This window comes from Xyrauchen texanus, chromosome 2 (genome assembly GCF_025860055.1).
Source record: "Xyrauchen texanus isolate HMW12.3.18 chromosome 2, RBS_HiC_50CHRs, whole genome shotgun sequence".
Taxonomy (NCBI): domain Eukaryota; kingdom Metazoa; phylum Chordata; class Actinopteri; order Cypriniformes; family Catostomidae; genus Xyrauchen; species Xyrauchen texanus.
In genome coordinates this window covers 3,875,545-3,901,170 of record NC_068277.1, presented here as the reverse complement: position 1 = coordinate 3,901,170, position 25,626 = coordinate 3,875,545, and the positions used below count along the sequence as shown (strand labels likewise).

General features: G+C 43.0%; 7 protein-coding genes across 7 annotated transcripts; all 7 read right to left on the bottom strand.

Moving 5' to 3' along the window:
• Positions 1–2,619: 2,619 nt before the first annotated feature.
• On the bottom strand, positions 2,620–2,994 carry LOC127619670 (histone H2B-like). The gene has a single exon (XM_052092626.1). It carries the CDS (start codon positions 2,992–2,994, stop codon positions 2,620–2,622), a length of 375 nt encoding a protein of 124 aa, XP_051948586.1.
• A 6,628-nt stretch (positions 2,995–9,622) lies between these two features.
• LOC127617873 (histone H4-like) lies at positions 9,623–10,007 on the bottom strand. Its single transcript, XM_052090004.1, has one exon. It carries the CDS (start codon positions 9,997–9,999, stop codon positions 9,688–9,690), a length of 312 nt encoding a protein of 103 aa, XP_051945964.1. The 5' UTR covers positions 10,000–10,007; the 3' UTR covers positions 9,623–9,687.
• A 1,278-nt stretch (positions 10,008–11,285) lies between these two features.
• Positions 11,286–11,921, bottom strand: LOC127617717 (histone H2B-like). The gene has a single exon (XM_052089791.1). The coding sequence runs from the start codon at positions 11,674–11,676 to the stop codon at positions 11,302–11,304; it is 375 nt and encodes a 124-aa protein (XP_051945751.1). The 5' UTR covers positions 11,677–11,921; the 3' UTR covers positions 11,286–11,301.
• A 600-nt stretch (positions 11,922–12,521) lies between these two features.
• LOC127617464 (histone H3) lies at positions 12,522–13,113 on the bottom strand. The gene has a single exon (XM_052089439.1). The coding sequence runs from the start codon at positions 12,980–12,982 to the stop codon at positions 12,572–12,574; it is 411 nt and encodes a 136-aa protein (XP_051945399.1). The 5' UTR covers positions 12,983–13,113; the 3' UTR covers positions 12,522–12,571.
• Positions 13,114–13,571: 458 nt separating this feature from the next.
• On the bottom strand, positions 13,572–13,993 carry LOC127617602 (histone H2A-like). The gene has a single exon (XM_052089597.1). The coding sequence runs from the start codon at positions 13,991–13,993 to the stop codon at positions 13,610–13,612; it is 384 nt and encodes a 127-aa protein (XP_051945557.1). The 3' UTR covers positions 13,572–13,609.
• A 7,182-nt stretch (positions 13,994–21,175) lies between these two features.
• Positions 21,176–21,570, bottom strand: LOC127617845 (histone H2B-like). Its single transcript, XM_052089950.1, has one exon. The coding sequence runs from the start codon at positions 21,568–21,570 to the stop codon at positions 21,196–21,198; it is 375 nt and encodes a 124-aa protein (XP_051945910.1). The 3' UTR covers positions 21,176–21,195.
• A 704-nt stretch (positions 21,571–22,274) lies between these two features.
• Positions 22,275–25,151, bottom strand: LOC127619646 (uncharacterized). Its single transcript, XM_052092598.1, has 4 exons — positions 25,127–25,151; positions 23,859–24,058; positions 23,683–23,752; positions 22,275–22,668 (listed from the first exon to the last, which is right to left on the bottom strand). Exons 1-4 carry the CDS (start codon positions 25,149–25,151, stop codon positions 22,334–22,336), a joined length of 630 nt encoding a protein of 209 aa, XP_051948558.1. The 3' UTR covers positions 22,275–22,333.
• Positions 25,152–25,626: the final 475 nt, after the last annotated feature.

Genomic DNA, 25,626 nt, shown 5'->3' with positions numbered 1-25,626 from the left:
GGAGTGATCTGACCACACACCATTAAAAAAGTCTGAATGTCCCTGTCCGCCCTGGTTTAGTTTCCATTGTTTACTCGAGGTTGAAGAGGACAGGCAAATGTAGTTGTGCAATCATAACTTTTTACACTAAAATAAACCTGCCTAAGACATGTCTCGGGTTACTTAACTGTAACCCCTGTTCCCTGATAAAAGCGGAACGAGATGCTGCGCTGATTTAGCGTTTGGGAACAACTTTAGGTGTGACCAGCTGTGAATATGTGTGCAACACGTCAATGAAATTGACCATAATTTATAGCCTCTGCTGGTGACATCATTGGATGCACCTGTAGCAGGGCTATAAATAGATGCTTCACAGGTGCATTGTCAGGTATTTTGTCTGAAGAGCAGTCCTGGGGCATCCCAGTGCGGCAATGAAGTGCAGCATCTCAATCCGCTTTTATCAGTGAACAGGGGTAACCCGAGACATTCCCTTTCAAAAAGCTACACTTTGATGCTGCGTAGTCTGCTTGGTGGTGGCCGCCCCCCTGTTGCGGCCCCCATGGCAAACGAATAGTTGCTCTGACTTACGCCACTGGCTAGTGCGGTGGACAGAAGTCTGAAGGGCATGGACTGGACAAAGTCTGTGAAGTCTTTCCTGCTCCGGCGTTGTAAACGGCAGGGAGCAGAAGGCTTCGAGAGTGACCGGATGTACAGTCGAGATAGGAACCTCAGGCAGGTAGTCAGGATGAGGGTGCAAAATTGCTTTAGCCATTCCTGGGGCAAAATCTATGCTGGCTGGCAAGACAGACGGAGCCTGTAGATCCCCAATTCTTTTTAAAAAAGTAATTGCCATAAGAAAATCCATCTTGAGAGTCAGAAGTTTATCAGACGCTGACTCTAGAGGTTCAAAGGGGGTCTCAACCAGACCCTCAAGGACTATTGCTAAGTCCCATGAAGGGATCCTGGTCCTAGCAGGAGGTCTCAGTCGCATGGCTCCACGAACAAAGCGAGCAAGCAGAGGATGTCTCTCCAAGGCACCCCATCAATCAAGGCATGGCAGTCCACATAAACCCTGAGAGTGGCGGGGCATGTGCCTGCTAACAATTTTTCCTGCAGAAAGTCCAGAACTGAAGCAATCTGGCAGTTAACTGGATCTGCATTATGTGCACAGCACCATCTTTCAAAGACACCCCATTTATTGGTGTAAATTCTTCTAGTAGAGGGAGCCCTAGCACTTAGAATGGTCTTGAATACATCAGGTGAAAGCCCTATGTCCCTCCATTGTTACCCTTCAGGAGCCAAACACGAAGGTTCTACAGCTCGGGCCGGGGATGAAATATTGTCCCCTGCACCTGAGACAGAAGGTCACCCATGAAAAAAGAACAAACGACTCGGACAAAAACATTCCAGAATTTGTCTTGGCTGCATTATCAATGATTATAGTCCCAATAAGGACACAAAGTTTGTGTACTTTAACAAACACTGAAAATAAATTTAGCACATGCTGTGTACAATCTATATTACAATAAATTCAACTGTTTTTGAAACAACAATTCATTGATGCACTATTGCATATTACTATAGTGATATCTAAAAATAAGGCTGGCTGACCTTAACAATGCTGCTGGATGGCTACATGACCTCTCTAACCCAGCACCTTTGTTTGAAACAAGAACCCATGGAAATAATTTCCAAGGCACTGGCTAGGCTCACATCTGCTTTTAAAAAGATGTATTGCAAGTACTGATAAGCCTCAGAGCTTTCGAGGTTATTCATAGCATACCCATTGCAGCAACAGACTAAGTCAATGAAGTCAAAGTCAATGAAGATAATAAATTCCAATCCACTTTAGCTGCTTTTGACATGAGTCTTCCTATCATATTTACACGCCTGTGCAGCAGATGTCCTCAGTGTGCAGTGTTTCCAACGCATTCAAACTAATTATTCAGTTTCTGAAAGTTTAAATTGTTCCAGTCACAAGCCTTTTTTTTCAATATTAATCTTTCAAACTTGTCAAACATCGGTCGGTCCACTGGAGAACTTGAAAATGGGGTTTTGCTTGCTATTAACATCTAAACCCTTTAAGTACAGGAATAAGTACAGGAATAACCAAGCGTGTATTGTGTGATTTCCAACTATAGACTTGTGATGGGCAGATTAATATTTATGAAGCAATGAGGATTTCAACATAAATGTTTTGAAAATGGGTTCATTATTATAAGCTTCAGTTAAAGGTTTAAAATACTGACATCCGCTGGTTGTAAAAATGACGTTTAATGACTGAAATTGGTTTTGAAGAGTGTATGAGTGCTATGTTTTTTTTGTGTTTTGTTCAATAAAATAGGGTCAAATTGAGTTCAAAATTGCACTGAGATTTTGCGCCTTCTGAACAAGATACTGAAGCGATCACCTGTTTTTAGCTGAAGACTTGAGGCGGATCACTTTTTATCCAGTACAAATTAAGCTACGTTTCAGTGCTTCTATGTGTTTTTTGACACAAGCTACGAACCTTTGATGTGTACCATCACATCACAACTAAATATTCAGAATCTCTTCTTAGATCACAGAAACACTCTTTAAATGAAAACATGTGTGGCTCTTAAAAGAGCCTTTGTGTTGGTTGAGAAACAGGATGTTCTTTTACTTGGAGCTGGTGTATTTGGTGACGGCCTTTGTGCCCTCAGACACGGCGTGTTTGGCCAGTTCACCAGGCAGCAGCAGACGCACGGCGGTCTGGATCTCTCTCGATGTGATGGTGGAGCGCTTGTTGTAGTGAGCGAGACGAGACGCTTCACCGCCGATGCGCTCGAAGATGTCGTTGACGAAAGAGTTCATGATTCCCATCGCCTTGGAAGAGATCCCGGTGTCAGGATGAACCTGTTTCAGGACTTTATACATGTAGATAGCGTAACTCTCCTTCCTGGACTTTCTGCGCTTCTTTCCTCCCTTACCGGCGGTCTTTGTGACGGCATTCTTCGATCCCTTCTTCGGGGCAGATTTGGCTGGTTCAGGCATGATGATCTGAAAAACAAACTCAGAATAATGATTCTTATTCAGCTCACAGAAGTATTTATTCCCTCCTCTATGCTAATTCTGTGAGGAGATGACGCGCGCCTCTGGTGGCGTATTTTCTTTGGTCAAACACATTCAATGATTTCATTGGACAGTTGTAAGTTTGACGGACCGGAAAGAGCCAATCAAAGACTTCCAAATGAAAGTCCCTCCTCTCGCCTCATGTTTGAAAGTTTCCACCCCCCACACGATTACGTTTCCTTTGTTTAGTTCTCCCGCTCATTTTTTTTCCTAGTAAAATAATGTGTAATTAATTAAAAAGAAAACCAAAGCTTCTAAAAAAAAGTTTCAATTGGTTAATAAAGTGTTAATTTACTCTCTGAAAGTACTTCATAACAATTCAATATATATAATTTAACCACATATATATATATATTTTTTATTATTTGCAAAATCTAATTTTCTTTTTATATCTTTGTGTTTAGTGCTATTCTGGTCTATTTGTTTTTCCTCATATATGCCACACAAATGTTCTCTTACGAGAGGTTCTCTCGTATTGCGTAAGCTAGCTTACGCTACGGGAAAGATTCATCTTTTCTGAGATATTGAAGCCAAAAAATTATCCTTAATTTTGTATCCATTGTCAATGCAGTGCGGTAGCTGCAGACCTTGAGCGGGCTAGCTAGCGAGCTCATAGGTTGCTCTGTGGCAACTGCTGCAGCCTATAGACGAGCTTGGGCGAACTCGCATCCAATGAGAGGCGTCCGCGTGCTCACTGCATCAAAGCCCGCCAAAATGGGCATGACTAGAGTGCATATAAGCGTAGTTCGTAGGCTGGAACCCTGATTTTCATCTCTTCAGCGAAGCTCTTCGCATCTCTGAACCAGAAGCCTCCACTTGCGCCTTATGCCGCGCCCCTCTCGGCACCGGAGGCCGCCACATCATCTACGCTCTCTGCCTGGGACTGGGGCATGCAGAGCTCGCCCTCGCTGAAGGCGGATGCGATCTCTGCGAGGAGCTGCCGATGTCGACCCTGCGGGCTCGACTCGAAGCGCTCAGGACCGAAGCCGCCGCGCCGCCTTCTATTCAGCCGCGCAGAAAAAAGCGCCGCTCTCAAAGGCTGCCGGAACCAGTGGTAGAAGCGATTGCCTCGCCGGAGCCCATCCCTCGAGCATCGCCTTCACCCTCCCCGCCCACCCGGGACGCGCAGTTGCCGCCGAGCGGCTGCTCTGCTGCCATCTCGGACGAAGAAGCGTGTTCCATCATGGCTTCGGACAACGAGGAGTGGTCAGGCTCACACGCCTCCTCCTCGGCCCAGGAATCCAGCAGGACCCGCGCCGGAGTCGAAGGGGAACTAACACGCCTCCTCACACAGGCCGTCGACCGCCTCGGGCTCGAGTGGTCACCGCCCCCTGAGCAGGCACCCAACAGACTCGACGGCTGCTTTCTTCAGAGCCGCCGCCGCGCAGCACCCGCTACCCGGGCCGCTCCCTTCCTGCCGGAACTCCACGCCGAGCTTTCCAAATCTTGGAACGCGCCTTTCTCGGCCAGGGTCCGATCCCATCGGTGGACGGCGCCACCGAGAAGGGCTACGCTTCCATCCCTCCGGTCGAGGATGCGGTAGCAGCACACCTTTGCCTGCCCTCCGCGAGATGGCGGTCTAAAGCAGTGCTCCCGTCTAAGGCCTGCAGAACAACTTCCGCCTGTGTTGGCCGCGCCTATTCCGCCACCGGCCAAGCTGCATCTGCTCTGCATTCTATGGCCATTTTACAGATCCTCCAAGCGGACCTTCTACGGGAGTGGGATGAGGAAAGCAGGCATCCAGAGGCGGTTGCAGACATAAGAAGTGCGATGGACCTCACCCTCCGCGCTACCAAAGCTGCAGCCCAAGCTATAGGGAAGTGCATGGCCGCGCTGACTGTGACCGAGAGACATCTGTGGCTAACGCTAGCCGACATGGGAGAAGCAGAGCACTCTACGTTCCTCAACGCACCGCTCTCTCCATCCGGTCTCTTCGGCTCCGCGGTGAGTGGTATCATTGACCGGTTTTCAGAGGTCCAAAAAGCCACACAAGCCATGAATCTCTTTCTGCCTCGTCGCGCTAACTCCTCTGCAGGCCGCCCACGTGAGCCTCCTGCACGAGCCTCTTCACAGCGCCCAGCTCAGCAAAGCCAGACTTCTCAGCGTCGACAGGGCGGCCGCCCTCGATCGCGCTCAGACAGCCGCCGCAGACCGCCGCCCCACGGGCCTCGGCCTAGAATCGCGCTGAAACCTGAACAACCGAAGTCCTCCTAGCTTTGTTGACAAAACGACGGATCAGTCCCGCCGCGGCCGGACCACCGTCAAAGCTTCGCCCCCTGTCAGTCCCCTTCTCTCAGGCTACTACAGTGGCAGATTCAGCAGCCAACAAGCCGGTGTTAACACCCGCTTGCCTGCGCTCAAACGCCGTTTTCACGGCGACCCAAAGAAATCTTGTAAAGAGCAAACATGCCCTATGTGTAGAAAATGTGCCCACAACCCAGTTTTCACCACTACACACAAGCATTACACATCCCGTGTCCCCATCAGAGCACACTCACATAAAGCGGTTACGAACCACTCGAGTGTTAGAGTTAATAAACGCGCCCACGAGCCCGTGCGCGCGCCCCTCCTCTGCCCGCTCTGTCACACGGCCAGCAAACACCTCTCCGCATGTAAGTCCCGTGCCCGTGACTATGCTCGCACATCACTTATCAGATGTGACTCTTTCCCCATTTACCCCAATCGGGAAGTCACTCACAGAACAGCCTGTCTCTGCTGTCTGCGAGCAGTCATGCATAAACACACTAAGCGCGCTCACACATTCTGTTCAGCGCGCTGTGTGCGGCAATCAGGGCGATTTGGCCATTCACCCTCTAACATTACGCTTCAAAGCGTGGGAAGATATTCCAGGGATATCCGAATGGGTGTTAAGCACAATAAAACAGGGCTATTTGCTACAGTTCGATCGCCGTCCTCCTCGCTTCAGAGCGCGGCTCGAAACTACTGTGAACACGGAAGCAGCATGCATGCTTCGTTCAGAAATAGCAAACCTTCTGTGCAAAAGGGCCATAGAGAGAGTGCCGCCGCCTCTGAGCGAGTCGGGGTTTTACAGCCGTTATTTTCTTGTCCCCAAGAAAGACGGCGGCCTCAGACCAATATTAGATCTCAGGGTTTTGAACAAAGCGCTTGCAAAAAGACCGTTCAAAATGCTTACAACCAGCAAACTCCTCGCGCATGTGCGCCAGGGGGACTGGTTTATTTCTCTCGATCTGAAAGATGCATACTTTCAGATTCAGATAAATCCCCGTCACAGGCCATTCTTGAGATTCGCCTTCGACGGCCAGGTTTATCAATACACCGTCCTTCCGTTCGGCCTGTCCTTAGCACCCCGTACTTTCACGAAGTGCATGGACGCGGCGCTCGCACCCCTGCGGAGTCAGGGTTTGCGAATTCTGAACTATTTGGACGATTGGCTGATTTTGGCACAATCACATACGGAGCTCCTGTCTCACAGGACAGTTCTCCTCAGTCATCTGAACAGTTTGGGCCTTGCAGTCAATTGGACCAAGAGCTCACTACAGCCCAGTCAGGCAATTTCCTTCCTTGGAATAGAACTAGACTCAGTGGCAATGACGGCTCGCTTATCTACACAGCGCGCACGCCGTGTTCAGCAACTAGCCGTGTCCTTTCAGATGAACAGCCTCACGCCTCTGAAAAAAGTTCAGAGAGTGCTAGGTTACATGGCCTCAGCCGCAGCAGTACTTCAGCTGGGTTTACTGCACATGTGCCCGCTTCAGCATTGGCTAAACACCCGCGCATCTCGCCGGGCTTGGGCCACAGGCCGCCAGCCGATCAGAGTGACTCAGACCTGTATCTCAGCTCTGCAGCCCTGGACAGTGGCCGAATGATACCAGCGGGGAGTGACGATGGGAGCTGTATCTCGCTGAAAAGTCATTTCGACAGACGCGTCCAACACGGGTTGGGGCGCGGCCTGCGAGGGCTCTCCGGTTTTTGGCCTATGGTCAGTTCAGGAAAAGCTCCTTCACATAAATTGTCTGGAAATGATAGCGGTCGAGTACGCGCTCGTGCGCTTCCTCCCGGTCATTCAGGGTCACCACGTCCTGGTCCGTTCGGACAACAGATCTGTGGTATCCTATCTAAACCGTCAGGGCGGTGTCAGATCCAGGAACCTCTTCCATCTGACGAAACGCATACTGAGTTGGTCCCAGTGCCACCTGCGCTCGCTGAGGGCGACGCACGTGCCAGGCCACCTGAACGACGGCCCAGACAGACTGTCCAGAGACAATATTCCCCCAGGGGAATGGTCCCTGCACGCTCAAACAGTCCAGACATTATGGCGCATATTCGGCAGAGCAGAGATAGACCTCTTTGCGTCAGAAGAGAACTCTCACTGCCCAAAATTTTTCTCGAAAAGCGAGGACGCACTGGCCCAGGACTGGCCCAACCGCCCGCTTTACGCCTTCCCTCCCGTCTCGCTATTGCCACAGGTAATGCAGAGGATAAGGGAAACGCGCCACTCGGTGCTCCTCATAGCCCCGCGCTGGGAGAATCAAACATGGTTCCCGGAGCTTACGCAGCTGTCACTGACAGCCCCGTGGCCCATACCAGTGAGAGCAGATCTCCTCTCGCAAGCTCGCGGCACAAGAGCTGCTGGATAAGGGCAGATCCCCATCCACGCTCAAAGTGTACGTGGCGGCCGTCGCGGCATTCGCTGAACCCCTGCACGGCCAGTCACAGGGTAAATACGAGCTGGTCATCCGCTTCCTCAGGGGAGCTAGAAGGATGAACCCTCCGCGCCCCCCATCGGTTCCTATCTGGGATCTTTCTATAGTTCTCGAAGCTATGAAAGCCCCTCCCTTCGAACCGCTTCAATCCGTGGATGTGAAACACCTCTCACTTAAAACCGTTTTTCTAACTGCCCTATCATCAGTTAAATGGGTGGGAGATCTTCACACGCTGTCTGTTAGCGCTGGGTGTCTTGAGTTTGGACCAAGTGACTCCAAGGTCATTTTAAAGCCTAGACACGGCTATGTCCCCAAGGTGATCGGTACTCCTTTCAGAGCACAGATCATTTCCTTGTCGGCGCTACCAGCATCTGATAGCGAACGCAACGCCAATCTCCTTTGCCCAGTCAGAGCACTGAGATTGTATACTGCGCGCTCCGCATCTTTCAGACGCTCTGAGCAGCTTTTCGTTTCGTTTGGAGGGCGCACCAAAGGTCTCGCCGCCTCGAAACAGACACTGTCCAGATGGATAGTGGACGCTATTGCTGCCGCGTACGCGTCAAAAGACCTACCATGCCCGCTAGGCATTAGGGCTCACTCCACTAGAGGCATGGCCTCCTCGCGGGCATGGTCCAGCGGGATTTCCATTCACGACATATGTGTGGCAGCGGGCTGGGCTTCCCCCTCCACCTTTGTCAGATTTTACAATCTGGAAGTACCTGCTCTGCAGGCTAAACTGCTAGCGGTTTAATACGCTACAGCTCCCCTGGTGAGCTGCATTAATGGGACACATTCCACACAGACCGGCACTGCCGCTCTGTCTATGTGCTTATGTACTACACACACACTGGCCCGCACTCTTGCCGGCCAAATATTAATTCCCCACTCACAAGGGCTCCCTCGGGTCCCCCTTAATTCCCTGGGGCTCATGCAGTGGATGCTTGGCGCGCACGGCGTTGACAAAGGGTTCCCGTAGCGTAAGCTAGCTTACGCAATACGAGAGAACCTCTCGTAAGAGTACGAATCGGTTACTAACGTAACCTCGGTTCTCTCTAGATGAGGGAACGAGTATTGCGTAACCGGCCGTGCTCGCGCCATGAGCGATTTTTCGCTTCATTCAATGAAAACCAGGGTTCCAGCCTACGAACTATGCTTATATGCACTCTAGTCACGCCCATTTTGGCGGGCTTTGATGCAGTGAGCGCGCGGACGCCTCTCATTGGATGAGAGTTCGCCCAAGCTCGTCTATAGGCTGCAGCAGTTGCCGCAGAGCAACCTATGAGCTCGCTAGCTAGCCCGCTCAAGGTCTGCAGCTGCCGCACTGCGTTGACAATGGACACAAAATTAAGGATAATTTTTTGGCTTCAATATCTCAGAAAAGATTAATCTTTCCCGTAGCGTAAGCTAGCTTACGCAATACTCGTTCTCTCATCTAGAGAGAACCGAGGTTACGTTAGTAACCGATTCGTTTTTGTGCTAAAAGTAAATCTGGACTGTATTATTACTCGCCCATAGAAACATCATCTGTAATTCTGTACGTTTGAAAATCATATGAAATATGATTAAACAAAACATTTAAGAATCCACTTTATTCTTGGAAAGACGATGCTGTTATTCATTATAAATGTCTGTTACAGAAAGTTCTTACAGATCTCCAAAGAAACTTCATAATGTAAAATAATTCATCTCATTAACCTATGATCGCTTTGACTTTTCTGTGAGATTGTTCAGAGAGAAAACATGAATTATTTTTACATGAAATATATTCTTTATTATAACTCAGAAACTTAGAAAAGTTACACTTGATCATAAATTACACAAAGTGATAATTAAATATCAGTACAGTAAAAACATCAACTCTTTGTGTGAGATTGTGTGTGGCTCTTAAAAGAGCCGTTGGGTTGGTCTGATTTCTCCTGAATAAAGTCGTTTATCCTCCGAATCCGTACAGAGTTCGTCCCTGTCGTTTCAGCGCGTACACAACGTCCATGGCAGTGACGGTCTTTCTCTTGGCGTGTTCAGTGTAGGTGACGGCATCACGGATAACGTTCTCCAGAAACACCTTCAACACACCGCGAGTCTCCTCGTAGATCAGACCGGAGATACGCTTGACACCGCCACGGCGAGCGAGACGACAAATTGCGGGTTTGGTGATTCCCTGGATGTTATCACGCAACACTTTGCGGTGACGCTTGGCCCCTCCTTTGCCGAGTCCTTTTCCGCCTTTACCTCTTCCAGACATGATGTCGAAATTTCAACAATCAACTTAATGTGAGAAACAAAGTTGCTGAAAAGGGTGTTTAATGTTGCCTACAGGACCTAATAGAAACACATCACTAAAGGAGGAGCCTAAAAACGTCACGTATTTTTACTTCTCATAGTTCACAGCTGAGGTACCAAAGATCAGATTCACTCGAATTTATATTTTTTATTATTATTATTTTATTAATGATAATCATAATATAAAGTATAAGTAGAATAATAAACAAATAAGTATTTATCAGATGTTTAACATGACTGTTACAGTATTTAACCTGCAATCATTTACTTCCGTGTTCAAAATCCAGAATATGAAAAATATTTATTATATTATATATTATATAACTAAAACAGGTTTTGCTGCAGTTGTTGTGTAAACAATTCAAAACAATAAACTACAATTTGTACTTGCAAAATTCTACATTTATCTGAAAGGTTAAACTTCACAGGACAAATGTTTTTAATCAACTTTAAGTCACGTGACAACTCAACCCAGCTTAAAGTTGATTAAAAACATTTGTCAAATTATGACGATATTGAAAACGTACGTTTTAATATTAATTTGTGTTTAATCAAATTAAGCATTTATGTATGCTTATTTAGAAGGGGTCACAAAAAATGCCATACTATTGACAAACCAAACAGATTGGAATATCTTCCAAAAGACGTTTCAATAACGTTATACAAATGCAATGACTTGCAATTGAAGAGGTGCTTCCTAAATTATTCCTTAACAATGAAAAAAAAAAGTTCTGTCTCTAAGGCTGAACTTGTATTGAACCCAGAACATTCTTTAAATCTTCCACCTATCAAAACCATGTAGAGAAATTCAACAGTTCACCATTAGAGGTCACATTTCTGTGCCGTCATGGTTTGCCCCCGTTTTAAGTGTCTCTTATATTCTGCTCTTTGCTCTTGATTCCACAATATTCCTACCTTCCATGTAAGAAAGACGAGAAGCATTTTGACGAAGAACAGATCGCAATAACCGCATCCGAAAACATTCCGAGCGATTTAATAATTGCGCTACTTAAGCTGCTTTTGACACGATTCTTCAAATTTTATATTTACACAGATGTGACCTGCAGATTTCCTCGTGTTTACAAAAAATACATTCGAGTAATAATCTTCTCCTGTTAAGTGCTTTGACGAGCTACGAACCTTTGATGTGGACATCACAACTAAATAATCATAATACTAATAGATCACAGAAAAAACTCTTTAAATGAGAACATGTGTGGCTCTTAAAAGAGCCTTTGTGTTGGTTGAGAAACCGGATGTTCTTCTACTTGGAGCTGGTGTATTTGGTGACGGCCTTTGTGCCCTCAGACACGGCGTGTTTGGCCAGTTCACCGGGCAGCAGCAGACGCACGGCGGTCTGGATCTCTCTCGATGTGATGGTGGAGCGCTTGTTGTAGTGAGCGAGACGAGACGCTTCACCGCCGATGCGCTCAAAGATGTCGTTGACGAAAGAGTTCATGATTCCCATCGCCTTGGAAGAGATCCCGGTGTCAGGATGAACCTGTTTCAGGACTTTATACACGTAGATAGCGTAACTCTCCTTCCTGGACTTTCTGCGCTTCTTTCCTCCCTTACCGGCGGTCTTTGTGACGGCCTTCTTGGATCCCTTCTTCGGGGCGGATTTGGCTGGTTCAGGCATGATGATCTGAAGAATAAACTCAGAATAATGATTCTTATTCCGCTCACAGAAGTATTTATTCCCCCCTCTATGCTAATTCTGTGAGGAGATGACGCGCGCCTCTGATGGCGTATTTTCATTGGTCAAACACATTCAATGATTTCATTGGACAGTTGTAAGTTTGACGGACCGGAAAGAGCCAATCAAAGACTTCCAAATGAAAGTCCCTCCTCTCGCCTCATGTTTGAAAGTTTCCACCCCCCACACGATTACATTTCCTTTGTTCAGTTCTCCCGCGCATTTTGTTCTAGTAAAATAATGTGTAATATAATGAAAAAGAAAATAAAAGCTTCTCAAAAAAAATTTTTTAATGTTTAAATTGGTTAATAGAGTGTTAATTTACTTTCTGAAAGTACTTAGGAGGTTCATAACATTTCAATATATATATAATTTAACCATACATTTTCTTTTTATTATTTGCAAAATCTAATTTTCTTTTTATATCTTTCTGTGTTTAGTGCTATTCTGGTCTATTTGTTTTTCCTCATATATGTCACACAGATATATTTGTGCTAAAAGTAAATCTGGACTGTATTATTACTCGCCCTAGAAACTTCATCTGTAATTCTGTACGTGTTTGAAAATTACATGAAATATGATTAAACAAAATATTTAGGAATCCACTTTGTTCTTGGAAAGACGATGCTGTTATTCATTATAAACTTCTACTGATACAGAAAGTTTAATATTTTCATCATTTTATAGCTGCTTGACAGCGGAAATCATAAATGACCACCACAAAAAAAATATATTTAGAAAACATCAGTAATAAAAACTGGGAATGATCTCGTTTAGTGGGATTGAAGTGGCTCTTAAAAGAGCCTTTGGGGTTGATGTGGATGACGTCACTGTGGATTTAAGCTCGTTCTCCACGAATGCGGCGGGCCAGCTGAATGTCTTTGGGCATGATGGTGACCCTCTTGGCATGGATGGCACACAAGTTGGTGTCCTCAAACAGACCGACCAAATAAGCCTCGCTGGACTCCTGCAGGGCCATGACAGCGGAACTCTGGAAGCGCAGATCCGTCTTGAAATCCTGAGCGATTTCTCTCACCAGACGCTGGAAAGGCAGTTTGCGAATCAGCAGCTCAGTGGACTTCTGATAACGGCGGATCTCTCGCAGAGCCACGGTACCGGGCCTGTAACGATGAGGCTTCTTGACTCCGCCGGTGGCTGGTGCGCTCTTACGGGCGGCTTTAGTAGCGAGCTGCTTCCTCGGGGCTTTTCCACCGGTGGATTTACGAGCGGTCTGTTTAGTTCTTGCCATGACTTCAACGATTCTTCTCCGTTCTTCACAGAAAATGTGACTGAATGTTCCGCTGCTGCTGCTCTTTAAAGCCTTGTGTGACCATGAGTTCAGTGGGGGGAGGGTTCCGAGGCTTGTGATTGGCTGATAGTGACGTCTATGTGTGACAGTTGACCAATGACTGCGCGGCTCGTGTGTTCAAACAAGCGGCGACAGTTTCCTGCTCAAGATCTTTTGTTCAGTTCATCTGTGTTTTACATTATATTATTATTATATTGCATATTAAATAAACTGATTAAATATATATAATATATTTTATGTGCACATAATTACTTCATACCTAGTTATTCAAGTGTCATCTGTATTTTGACGTAGATAATGTTTATTTGTTTTCCCCAGGTAGGAGTGATTTGATTCTTTGTGTAGCTTTATAAATAACATTAACCTTTTAGAGTCAACACTGCATTTATAAATTTAAGGTACGAATTATAAAATTTAATTTTCACCTCACACTTTGTATTTTTTAAAGTCTATTTTTGTTTATTGTAGATCACATTATTCATTTAAGTAAATCATCACTCTCTTATGGTTAAATTGGGTGGCTCTTAAAAGAGCCTTTGTGTTTCAGTGAATCAGACTTTAGTCCGTTTACTTCTTGGCGGGTTTCTCGGTCTTCTTGGGCAGCAGCACAGCCTGGATGTTGGGCAGCACACCACCCTGAGCGATGGTCACTCCACCCAAGAGTTTGTTCAACTCCTCGTCGTTCCGCACTGCCAGCTGCAGGTGACGGGGAATGATACGAGTCTTCTTGTTGTCCCGAGCGGCGTTTCCAGCCAACTCCAGGATTTCAGCGGTGAGATACTCGAGCACAGCGGCCAGATAAACAGGAGCACCGGCACCAACGCGCTGTGCGTAGTTTCCTTTGCGGAGCAGCCTGTGAACACGACCGACGGGGAACTGCAGTCCTGCCCTGGAGGAACGAGTTTTAGCCTTTGCTCGCGCTTTACCGCCGGTTTTACCTCTGCCACTCATTTTCAATCTACCGTAGATAATGTACTTACTTCAGAAAGAAATAATAGCTCGTCGTTCTCTAGTTACAGTATTTATAAGAGTGTGTCAGACTCCTATTGGCTAGAGTATGGAAAACATTCTAACCAATCACAGCTCTTCCTCCAAACTCCAAACCACTCCCCCTCTCTCTGATGATGAATGTTCAAGAGTGAGATTCAACTCTGAAGTATTTGTAACACTTGTCAAAAATGTTGAATTAGTTAACATTGATTAACAACATTAGTTAACATGAACAATACTTTCACAGGGTGTATTCATCTTAGTTCATATTAATTTCAGCATATAATTTTTTTTTTTTATCAAGTTGTACATTAAAGCACTATATACTGACATGAACTAACACTGAACAATAGTATTTTTATCAGTGTACATGAACAAAAACCAAATATGTTTATGAAAATGAAATGTAACTCATGGGGCCAAAAGATTGGAATAATGTGCAGGTTTTGCTCTTATGGAAAGAATAATTAATACTACTACTACTACTAATAATAATAATATTTTCTTCAGAAGACAAACAGATGTTTTTTTTAGTTTTTCTCATGACTGAGATGGCAATGTTGAAAATGATAGTTATTGGAGCAATTAAAAAGATTATTACTCGAGTGTATTTTTTGTAAACACTGAGGAAATATGCTGTGTAAATACACAATTTGAAGAATCGAGTCAGCTATAGATTATAAGCAGCACAATTGTTTGGCAATTATTAAATCACTCTGAATATTTTCGGGTGCGAGTGTGACCTTTGCTTTTTTTTTCCCCTGACACGGTTTGTCCCACCCTTCATCAACACACACACTCAGAACGTGGATGATAGCAGAATTTATTTTCCTGCACACAGAGCAGTGAAAGAGAAAGATAGTAAGTCGCACTGTCCTTTAATCTCCACCCACAGCAGTTCTGTTTAGCTCTGCTGCTCTCAATGTCACAGTAAACATTACTCATTCACATTATATTGTACTTAACAAAACAGTAAACAAATAAAACAAATCTGAAATGTAATACTCTCTCCAGGAAAATTACAGACTTTGTAAACAATTCAATGTTGTCTTTTCCTTCTTAAACGTCTTGGTTTGTGATTGTATAAAACTGACTACACAGCTTACATCATCCACTTTATGTTACTCTTAAATGTATGAAATGAAAGGAAATAACATCAGGTATTTTTTTTTAGTAAAACAATGAATTAAATATTTTATTGTACCCAATATTTCTTAACACAGAAAATACAACAACATGAACAGAGTAAATTCTTAAACACTATATGATTAAAAACATTTACCTGCACACAGAGCAGTGAAAGAGAACTATAGTGAGTCACACTTTTGTTTAATCTCCACCTATTCAAAATACATTTCACCTCGTTAGAAAGCACATGGAAAATGATGCAGATAGAAAGATCGTAGAGTGCAAACGTACATAAAACGATAAAAATACACATAAATATAAACAGAAAACACTTAACTACAAATCAATCAGTGTCTACTGTGAGCAATCCTTTTATAAAGTGTCACACATTTGATATGAAATGATATATTTTTAACTTTTAGTGTGGAGCGACCACAGAAACGATTCACCCACAGCAGTTCTCTTTAGCTCTGCTGCAGATCGTTCGAACACAGTAGCCTTATAGCGCCACCAACAATAAGAAGTGCAATCCCTATAATATTTATCTCGTTACACGAGAATTGCGCTCTGTTCTCAGTCAAAATGCTTCGCACTCGCCTTGCTTACCCATATGGATCTGGCTGAGGAGCGAGAGACGGGTCCGTCCCTATCACTCGCTCTCTCCCCAGATCCAGCTGGTCCTTCCCGTGACCCTGAAGCGCGCTCCGGCACCTCTTCGGATCATGAGGGGACTTTGAATCTCTTGAGTCTGCAGACTTCGAGCTACCTCTGAGCAATCCGTGCATCGCTTGGATCATTGGAGCGCTTGGGCTCTCTTGTTTGCGTGGCCATTCACTGAAGCCTGGCCAACGCACAAGTAACCACCTCGAGGAATTACTCGAGGTGGTTACTTGTGCGTTGGCCAGGCTTCAGTGAATGGCCACTCAAACAAGAGAGCCCAAGCGCTCCAAACTGGAGGACAGATTTCTGTCTGGTGGCCAAGGGAAGGGCTCGCGCCATGCTATGGCTGCTTTGGTCAGCACTGAGAGACACTTATGGCTGTCGGGAATCAGAGACAAGGACAAAGTTTTCCTCATCAACAAAATAAATAATTGTAGACTTCAGGAAACACAGAAAAACACCCCATAAACATCAACTGAGATGATGTGGAGAGGATCAGTAGCTTCAAGTTAATTTGTATCTACATCTCAAAAGATAAAACATGGTCTGCGGACAAAAAACAGCATGACTTGATTTGATTAGTATTTAAGTGAAATCTGCATATAACACAAATGTTATTTTGCAAGGAATACATTTTGTAAACATAAAAAAATGTGTGCATTACAGCTACACAATGTCAAAGCAAATCCCTTTAGGGATTTAGGGTTAACCCTAACTAACCCTAACAACTTAACCCTAAAACTAACAACCAAACCCTAACTAACCCTAACAACCTAACCCTAACTAACCCTAACAACTAAACCCTAACTAACCCTAACAACTAAACCCTAACTAACCCTAACAACCTAACCCTAACTAACCCTAACAACTAAACCCTAACCACCTAACAACTTAACCCTAACAACCAAACCCTAACTAACCCTAACAACCTAACCCTAACATTTTGTCCCTAACCCTAACGACAAAACCCTAACTAACCCTAACAACCTAAACCTAACAACATAACCGTAATTAACCCTAACCCTAACTAAACCTAACCCTAACAATTAACCCTAACAACCTAACCCTAACTACTTAACCTTAACTCTAACTAACCTTAACAACCTAAACCTAACAACTTAACCCCAATCCTAACAACCTAACCCTAACTAACCCTAACCCTAACTAACCCTAACTCAACCATATACTTGAGTGCAACAGTGGGTGAAAATCTTGGGTGCAGTTCTGAGCAAAATTTCAGTATAACAATTACAGTGAGTCAATTAATGTGAGATGAACAAATATGAAGTCATCTTAATGATTATAAATGGTGTTAAATAGACAGTAATATTAACTGTCTATTTAGTATATTTTTGTTTATGAATTTGATTAAGTTTGTAATGATTCTGTTAGTAAAATACTATTTGGATGCTTTATTCTGCCTTCCTCGCAGTCACTCTTCGATCAGGAGATGAATTCACTGGTGGGAAGAAATACATGGACACAGAATGTTACAAGCAGTTCTTCAATTTATTAAAAGCAAGCAAGGGGTTTATATGGTTCTTGTCACACAAGGCTCGTTACAACCCCCACCTCGAACTTTCTAAATCCTCCGTATATGGGGTTGTTTCCTCTTGCTTACAGAAGTGCATTCTTATCAAGTCCATTTTTTTGCTCAAGACAGTACCGAAAACATAAAAAGTAGATAAGCAAGCATCAAGGTTGCATTGTTCCATCTGAGGCCTATTTCTCACATTGCCCACTTTTGTCTCGAAGAGACAAGTGCCTCAGATTGCTATTCAAAAATCACTATCCTCCCAATGTGTCAGTGTGTTATCAATAGTCCTATTGACCAATGCTTTAGCACATGGAATTACACGACAAATCAGTATTGCTATAACAATTAAAATTACTACTATAGGTATTAAATCATTCAAATTTATTTATTTTTTTAACCATTTAACCATGTCAATAAGTCAAGTCAAGTCAAGTCAAGTGGTTTATATTGTCGTTTCAACCATATACAGTTAGTACAGTACACAGCGAAACGAGACAACGTTCCTCCAGGACCATGGTGCTACATAAAAACAACATAGGACAAACACAGGACCACATGAGACTACACAACTAAATAAAATACCTATATAAAAATACCTATATATACCTATATAAAGTGCACGTGCAAACATGTGCAAAAAGTACAGGACAGTACAACAAATTACTGACAATGAACAGGACAATAGACAGTGCAGCGCCGACCAGTACTCAGTAGTGCAAAAAGATGTCAGTTTCTAAAAACGTAAACATAACATACTATGAGATAGTGTTCTATGCACATAGCAGTTATTGATGTAGCAGACAGTTATAAAGTCACAGTAATTAAAGTGCAACTCAGGACACACGTGTGTGTGTGTGTGTCAAACCAGTCTCTGAGTATTGAGGAATCTGATGGCTTGGGGGAAGAAGCTGTTAGACAGTCTGGCTGTGAGGGCCAGAATGCTTCGGTACCTCTTTCCAGACAGCAGGAGGGTAAAGAGTTTGTGTGAGGGGTGTGTGGGGTCATCCACAATGCTGGTTGCTTTGCAGATACAGTGTTTTTTGTAAATGTCTTTGATTGCAGGGCTTTGCGGTCTGAAACGGTGCAAGTCCCAAACCAGGCAGTGATGCAGCTGCTCAGGATGCTCTCAATAGTCCCTCTATAGAATGTAGTGAGGATGGGAGTTGGGAGATGTGCTTTCCTCTGCCTTCGAAGAAAGTAGAGATGCTGCTGGTCTTTCTTGGTGATAGAACTGGTGTTGAGGGACCAGGTGAGGTTCTCCGCCAGGTGAACACCAATTAATTTGGTGCTCTTGACGATCTCCACAGAGGAGCCGTCGATGTTCAGCGGAGTGTGTTCACCTTGTGCGCTCCTAAAGTCAACAACCATCTCTTTTGTTTTGTTGACATTCAGGGACAGGTTGTTGGCTCTACACCAGTCCGTTAGCCACTGCACCTCCTCTCTGTATGCTGACTCGTCGTTCTTGCTGATGAGACCCACCACAGTCATGTCATCTGAAAACTTGACGATGTGGTTCGAGCTGTGCATTGCTGCACAGTCGTGAGTCAGCAGAGTGAACAGCAGTGGACTGAGCACACAGCCCTTGGGTGGCCCAGTGCTCAGTGTGGTGGTGGTGGATATGCTGTTCCCGATCCGGACTGACAGAGGTCTCCCAGTCAGGAAGTCCAGGATCCAGTTGCAGAGGGAGGTGTCCAGGCCCAGAAGGTTCATCTTTCCAATCAGGTGCTGAGGAATTATTGTGTTGAATGCTGAGCTGAAATCTATGAACAGCATTCGAACATATGAGTCCTTTTTGTCTAGGTGGGTGAGGGCCATATGGAGGGTTGTGGCGATGGCGTCGTCCGTTGAATGGTTTGGACAATACACAAACTGCAGTGGGTCTAGTGAGGGGGAAGCTGGGTCTTAATGTGCCTCACTGATGAGCACTTCATGATGATTGGTGTGAGTGCGACGGGACGGTAGTCATTGAGGCAGGACACTGAAGACCTCTTTGGCATGGTGACGATGGTGGTGGCCTTGAAGCACGTTGGAACGATGGCGCTGCTCAGACAGATGTTGAAGATGTCGGTAAGAACAGATGTGGCATACTGCAACAGGCATGTGTCATGTGGCAGTTTCACATCCTGTAATGTACAGTGCACAACAGCTGAGAAGACAGCCGGTGAATCTCATTTATGTATTGTTGGCCCCAGTTGGTGAATGAGAACAATGGCTGGGTCACAGGCGAAACAGTTACACTGAAAAAGGCAGATAATAAATCAGTTACAGTAAAATTACCATGTGTTGTTGGTATTGAATTAATAATTGTTTATACATCTGGGACTATTAGAGAAAGTGGTTCAATTAAATCATTCTTCTGTCAATCTCCAAGTTTCGTTAGCCTCTCTCACAGGATTTATTGGAGGATTGTATGGAGAGTGTGTTGGTATTAGAATACCTTGTTCAATCAATTGGTTAATTATTGGCCTAATATAACTTCAGATGTTATAACTTCCTTTTCAATCGTTAGTTGATATTGCTTACAAAATACTGGAGTGGTTACAGCATAATTTAGCTGTATATGGTTTCACATCTATGATGTCTTTCATCTTTCTGCTGAGCCCATAGTCTGAGGTTAATTATTCCTTCATCAGCCTCCAGCAATTGATTTCCGCTCACTTTCTCCCCCACACCTACTTTAGGCACAGTGACTGAATACACAGCAGGAAACATAAGTTGCAGAGAACAATTGTCAAAAATTATTTGTGCACTTATTCTATGCAATAGATCCCAGTAAACAAAATGGAGAGACTGGTATGATTACAAAAGCGTGCATTTTGAACAAATCTGGCAAAAGATCTTGTTTACGTTCTGATTATTTGTGTAGATATTCTGTTGTTCATTTTAACATTATTTTACTGTCTTTCCCTTTTTCTTGTGATCTTAATTTCGTGGATTTGTCTTTTCTTCCATTTTATTCCTGGTAGATTGTGTGTGCTAGCCAATTTAGGTACTTCGTCAATTAATTATTTCTCGGTCACCTCAAATGATTTTTCATATTTATAATCCCATTCTGTGTCACCCCATCCTTTTTTGAACAACCCCTCTCATGTAAACAGTGTTTTCTACACACTCTGCGTTATATTATTTATATATTATCATTATTATACTTCTACAATATCACCTTATAATATCAGCCTGTTGCAGGTCAACATTACTGCACAATTGCACATTACCTTACACAATGTACATATAGACAGTCAAACTGTTGCTGCTACCACATTTACATCTGTCATTATGGAAGCCGACTACATGACAGCTTCTTCCCCCAAGCAAATCAGACTTTTGAACACTTGATCTCTCACAATCAAGTGATCATTATTAATCTTATCTCACACTGGACTGTCAAAAATGATATTCACAATACAAATACTGTATGTGTATATATATATATAACAACTATTGTATATATGTTTTTTGTATGTGTATTCTATATTTTGTGTATTATTTGCTGTACATTGTATATTATTACTGTGTTGGGTACTATGTATACATTTGATAGGTATATATTGTTTGGTGTAATTGGTATACGTCTGGTCAATGTCATGACACAAGACTTTCTCCTACTGTTGCACTTGTGTATATGGTCATGTGATAAAGTGACTTAATTTGTCTCCTGAAGAAGAATAAATGTATTAACTAAACAGTCAATTACAGAGACATTTCTGATTTATAATTTTGAACAAAACATTAGTTTATAATCTCTTCCTGGTCCACACAAGCACAAGAAACTCTTTAACTGAGAACATGTGTGGCTCTTAAAAGAGCCTTTGGGTTGGTTGAGAAACCGGATGTTCTTCTACTTGGAGCTGGTGTATTTGGTGACGGCCTTTGTGCCCTCAGACACGGCGTGTTTGGCCAGTTCACCGGGCAGCAGCAGACGCACGGCGGTCTGGATCTCTCTCGATGTGATGGTGGAGCGCTTGTTGTAGTGAGCGAGACGAGACGCTTCACCGCCGATGCGCTCGAAGATGTCGTTGACGAAAGAGTTCATGATTCCCATCGCCTTGGAAGAGATCCCGGTGTCAGGATGAACCTGTTTCAGGACTTTATACACGTAGATAGCATAACTCTCCTTCCTGGACTTTCTGCGCTTCTTTCCTCCCTTACCGGCGGTCTTTGTGACGGCCTTCTTGGAACCCTTCTTCGGAGCGGATTTGGCTGGTTCAGGCATGATGATCTGAAGAACAAACTCAGAATAATGATTCTTATTCAGCTCACAGAAGTATTTATACCCTCCTCTATGCTAATTCTGTGAGGAGATGACACGCGCCTTTGATGGCGTATTTTCATTGGTCAAACACATTCAATGATTTCATTGGACAGTTGTAAGTTTGACGGACCGGAAAAAGCCAATCAAAGACTTCCAAATGAAAGTCCCTCCTCTCGCCTCATGTTTGAAAGTTTCCACCCCCCACACGATTACATTTCCTTTGTTTAGTTCTCCCGCTCATTTTTCTTTTGTAGCAAAATAATGAAAAAGAAAATAAACGCTTCTTAAGAAATAAAAAAATTGCATTGCAAAAGATACATTTTAAATAATCAGCAAAACCTAATTTTCTATTTGTTCTGCGTTTATAGTCTGGTATTTGTTCCTCAAATCGTCATTCGCATGTATTTGTGGTGCAAGTAAAATTTTTTATTTTTTTTTTACGTAGAAACGTTATTTTAATAATATTGTATTATGTGATTAAAATCATTACCAATACCTAGCAGAACAATGTTTGGGAATTGTTGGTTCTGACATCCTTTTTAATGCATGATCTACAATTTACTAGAGAACTTTTCAGACTACAATTTATAAATGCATAGTTTAAAAAACAATAGTGACGATAAACAAATTCTGTTTCCACTTAATCATCAACTCTTTGTGTGAGATTGTGGGTGGCTCTTAAAAGAGCCGTTGGGTTGGTCTGATTTCTCCTGAATAAAGTCGTTTATCCTCCGAATCCGTACAGAGTTCGTCCCTGTCGTTTCAGCGCGTACACAACGTCCATGGCAGTGACGGTCTTTCTCTTGGCGTGTTCAGTGTACGTGACGGCATCACGGATAACGTTCTCCAGAAACACCTTCAACACACCGCGAGTCTCCTCGTAGATCAGACCGGAGATACGCTTGACACCGCCACGGCGAGCGAGACGACGGATTGCGGGTTTGGTGATTCCCTGGATGTTATCACGCAACACTTTGCGGTGACGCTTGGCGCCTCCTTTCCCGAGTCCTTTACCGCCTTTACCTCTTCCAGACATGATAACGAAAATACAAATACAAACTGAATGTGAAGAATGGAGTTGCTGGAGAGTAAATTTAAAGATGTCTACAGGACCTAGTAGAAACATAGAACTAAAGGAGGAGCCTAAAACAACCAGATTCACTTGAATTTATTAGATTTTTTGTTTTTTTTTTGTTTGTTTTTTTACAAGAATTAGTTTCAGGTCAATTCCCAAATAAGCATTTGTAAAACGGGGGAGAATACTTGATAACAATGATAATTTTCATTTTGGTGTGAACTAACCCTTTAACTGTTATTTTTATATTAAATGTAAAATTTACCAATGTTTAAACCACTGTTGAATCATATACATTAAGTTACTGTATATTGATAAAACAATGTTATCTAACACATAACAATTACATAACCACAGTGAATAACTGTACAAGGCGAATTAAGTTGTATGCACAGACTTTAATCTGTATTCAGAATACACATTTTGGCATTTGCAATACATATGTTGAGATGTCTTGTCCATCAGCTGATCTGATATTATTTACTGTAATGCATACAATTAAGTTGTATTCAACAGAAAATGAATGGAGGGAAAAAAATCAAATAATGGGAAACACATTTAATACATAATCATTATTAGGATACATATATTAACTGTCTATTAATGTATTCATTATATTTTGTGAAAAGTGACTCAGATGCTAAACAATCTTATTTTTTGAGTAAATATTGTTGTGAAATGACAGTTGCATTAGATGCACTCTAATCACCGAACCATGGTCACATGGTCCATCCGCATTGTGATATGACAGTGTGTGCCATGGTTTGGTGATCAAGACTGTATAGGTGCTGTATTCCAGAATATAAAAATATATAGTTACAGTAACAAAGTAGTGAAAAAGTATATTTTTACAATTCAGTTAAAATAACACCATCCACTTTGTTGCAGAAAGAAATGTGTTCCCTGAAATACAAGTACAAATTACACACTTTTAAAAGGCATATCCCAAATGGATTAACATTATCCTTTCTCAAAATAATAAGCAAGTCTTCTTTTACCAAGCATTATCAGTCTGGGTGTGGCTGGCAGGCTCATGTCTTTCTCGATGGATGGCTTTGTTGCAGTTGTCTTTAAAACAAAACAAAAAGCCTGTGAATATCACTTGTTTAAAATACAGCCTAAAAATAACAAAAAATATGTTTCATGTAATTTAAAAGATTATTTGCCTACTTACATCTGCCAAAATGAAGATGGAGTCCTCTTTTTCAAAGAAGTGCTTCATCAAAAGAAGCACAACTGCTATACCGGTCCGGCTCTGCTGCATGGCTGTTGTGTCGCTCTCGATGTCCCGTAGAAGACCCTGAATGTCTCTGTTCGGAGTCTGTCTTTGAAAGAAATATATGATCCTCTTCCCCTTGGTTTGAAGAGCCTCTCCTACTCAATCACAGATATCAATACCTGTGAGAGTTTTGAAATGGGCACATTGTGAGGTTTGGCCACAACTGCCAAACCTCACTTTCAATAGGATGTTTGATCCATCTACCAACATAAATCGGTAATAAGAGACACCAATTCTGTGTGGCTGTACCATTGAGCTTTTTCGTTTTTTCCTTAATCTCACATGGTTTGTTGTGTGAGTCACTACCAAGAAGTTTTGTCTGTGAGATGGCCTGATTTATCTGGTCATAGGTGAAATGTTTTTCAGATTTTACCAAATGTTCCACATAGAGGGCCAAATCATTTGCCAGTACTCCCTCAAAAAGGTCATGCCCAAGACATGGAGGAAGGCCGCTGCAGACATGAAACGATTTCAGTGAGTTGAAAATTGAATCATATTTGATTCCATCTATTAAATCCTGGTCAGAGGTCAGTTTATGAACACTGTCATTACAATTTGCTGGTGTTCGTTGTGGGCCAAATACCAGTGGCGATTTGGCAAATGTATCGCTGTGAATCAAGCAGTACCTACAAAAATTTTTGCTACTGCTTAAATTTTCAGTGAAACTACCAACAGAGTGGCAACCAAGATTATCACCACATATGGCAATCAATGATGCTTTAAGGTTGCTTCCGTAATCCAGCTGAAAGCCTGAATCCTCTAATACTTTTAGGTCAACAATAAGGCGGGAAAATACCTTGCCTTGACCAAAGGACTTAAAATCCTGCTCTCTGCATAGCAAAACAAGTTGCGCTGGGTCAACGGTGGATCGATTATGAGGTAATAATTCCCCAAGTGTCATGTACATAGCTATAATTTTTTTTTTTGCCAGAGCCAAGGGGGTTTGTGACCTCAAAAGCATCCAAGTACAATTTAACTGACACAGAAGATGATGATCCCTGTAAAATGGCATTTTGTTTGAAGTTTTTGCCATCATTAACATAATTTAAAACCATATCACTGTGCTCATGGAGTTTAGACATACTGGTCTTTTACAGTGGACTGCCTAAACAAGGCAGCAAGTGTATCCTTTATAGGCACATACTGACAAAAGCGTTCCTTACCACTGGTATCTGTTCCTAGGTACATCCGAGCAGGTGCAACATACTCAAAATTTTCTTTGAAATATGTTTTCCTGGTTCTGTCTGATCTCAAGACACCTTCATTGCAAATAATTAAAAGATCCTCTTGTTCAAGTTCCTTAACTATTTTCTGTATTTCATGCTCAGTAATGTTAAAACTGGCAGTAAGGTGGCTACAATCGTTACAGCTGTACTATACTGCTAGCAGTCTCTTCACAACAAATACTGATAAAAAAAAGATCATATAAATGCAATTTTGATGATAATGAATATCTATGATGTTTCTGTTTGCTAATGAAATATCTACCCTCGTAACACTAGTTAAGATTTGAACACGTTCTCCACATTTCTCTGTTGCTTATACAGCTATCACTCCCTTTTCCATATATTAAACATATTACATAAAAAATATAAATTTTAATTCGGTTAAGCCTTTTTATAAAAACAACACTAGCGTAGTTCAAGCATTTATTTATTTTTTT

Excerpts from the sequence above, each read along its gene's own strand:
- LOC127619670 (XM_052092626.1), bottom strand. The coding sequence starts at position 2,994 with ATGCCTGAACCAGCCAAATCTGCCCCGAAGAAGGGATCGAAGAATGCC.
- LOC127617873 (XM_052090004.1), bottom strand. The coding sequence starts at position 9,999 with ATGTCTGGAAGAGGTAAAGGCGGAAAAGGACTCGGCAAAGGAGGGGCC.
- LOC127617717 (XM_052089791.1), bottom strand. The coding sequence starts at position 11,676 with ATGCCTGAACCAGCCAAATCCGCCCCGAAGAAGGGATCCAAGAAGGCC.
- LOC127617464 (XM_052089439.1), bottom strand. The coding sequence starts at position 12,982 with ATGGCAAGAACTAAACAGACCGCTCGTAAATCCACCGGTGGAAAAGCC.
- LOC127617602 (XM_052089597.1), bottom strand. The coding sequence starts at position 13,993 with ATGAGTGGCAGAGGTAAAACCGGCGGTAAAGCGCGAGCAAAGGCTAAA.
- LOC127617845 (XM_052089950.1), bottom strand. The coding sequence starts at position 21,570 with ATGCCTGAACCAGCCAAATCCGCTCCGAAGAAGGGTTCCAAGAAGGCC.
- LOC127619646 (XM_052092598.1), bottom strand. The coding sequence starts at position 25,151 with ATGTACCTAGGAACAGATACCAGTG. Across the intron at positions 24,059-25,126 it reads CCTAGGAACAGATACCAGTG|GAGAGGCTCTTCAAACCAAG; the intron begins GTAAGGAACGCT and ends GTGATTGAGTAG. Across the intron at positions 22,669-23,682 it reads ACCCAGACTGATAATGCTTG|TTTGTATTTGTATTTTCGTT; the intron begins GTAAAAGAAGAC and ends CTTCACATTCAG.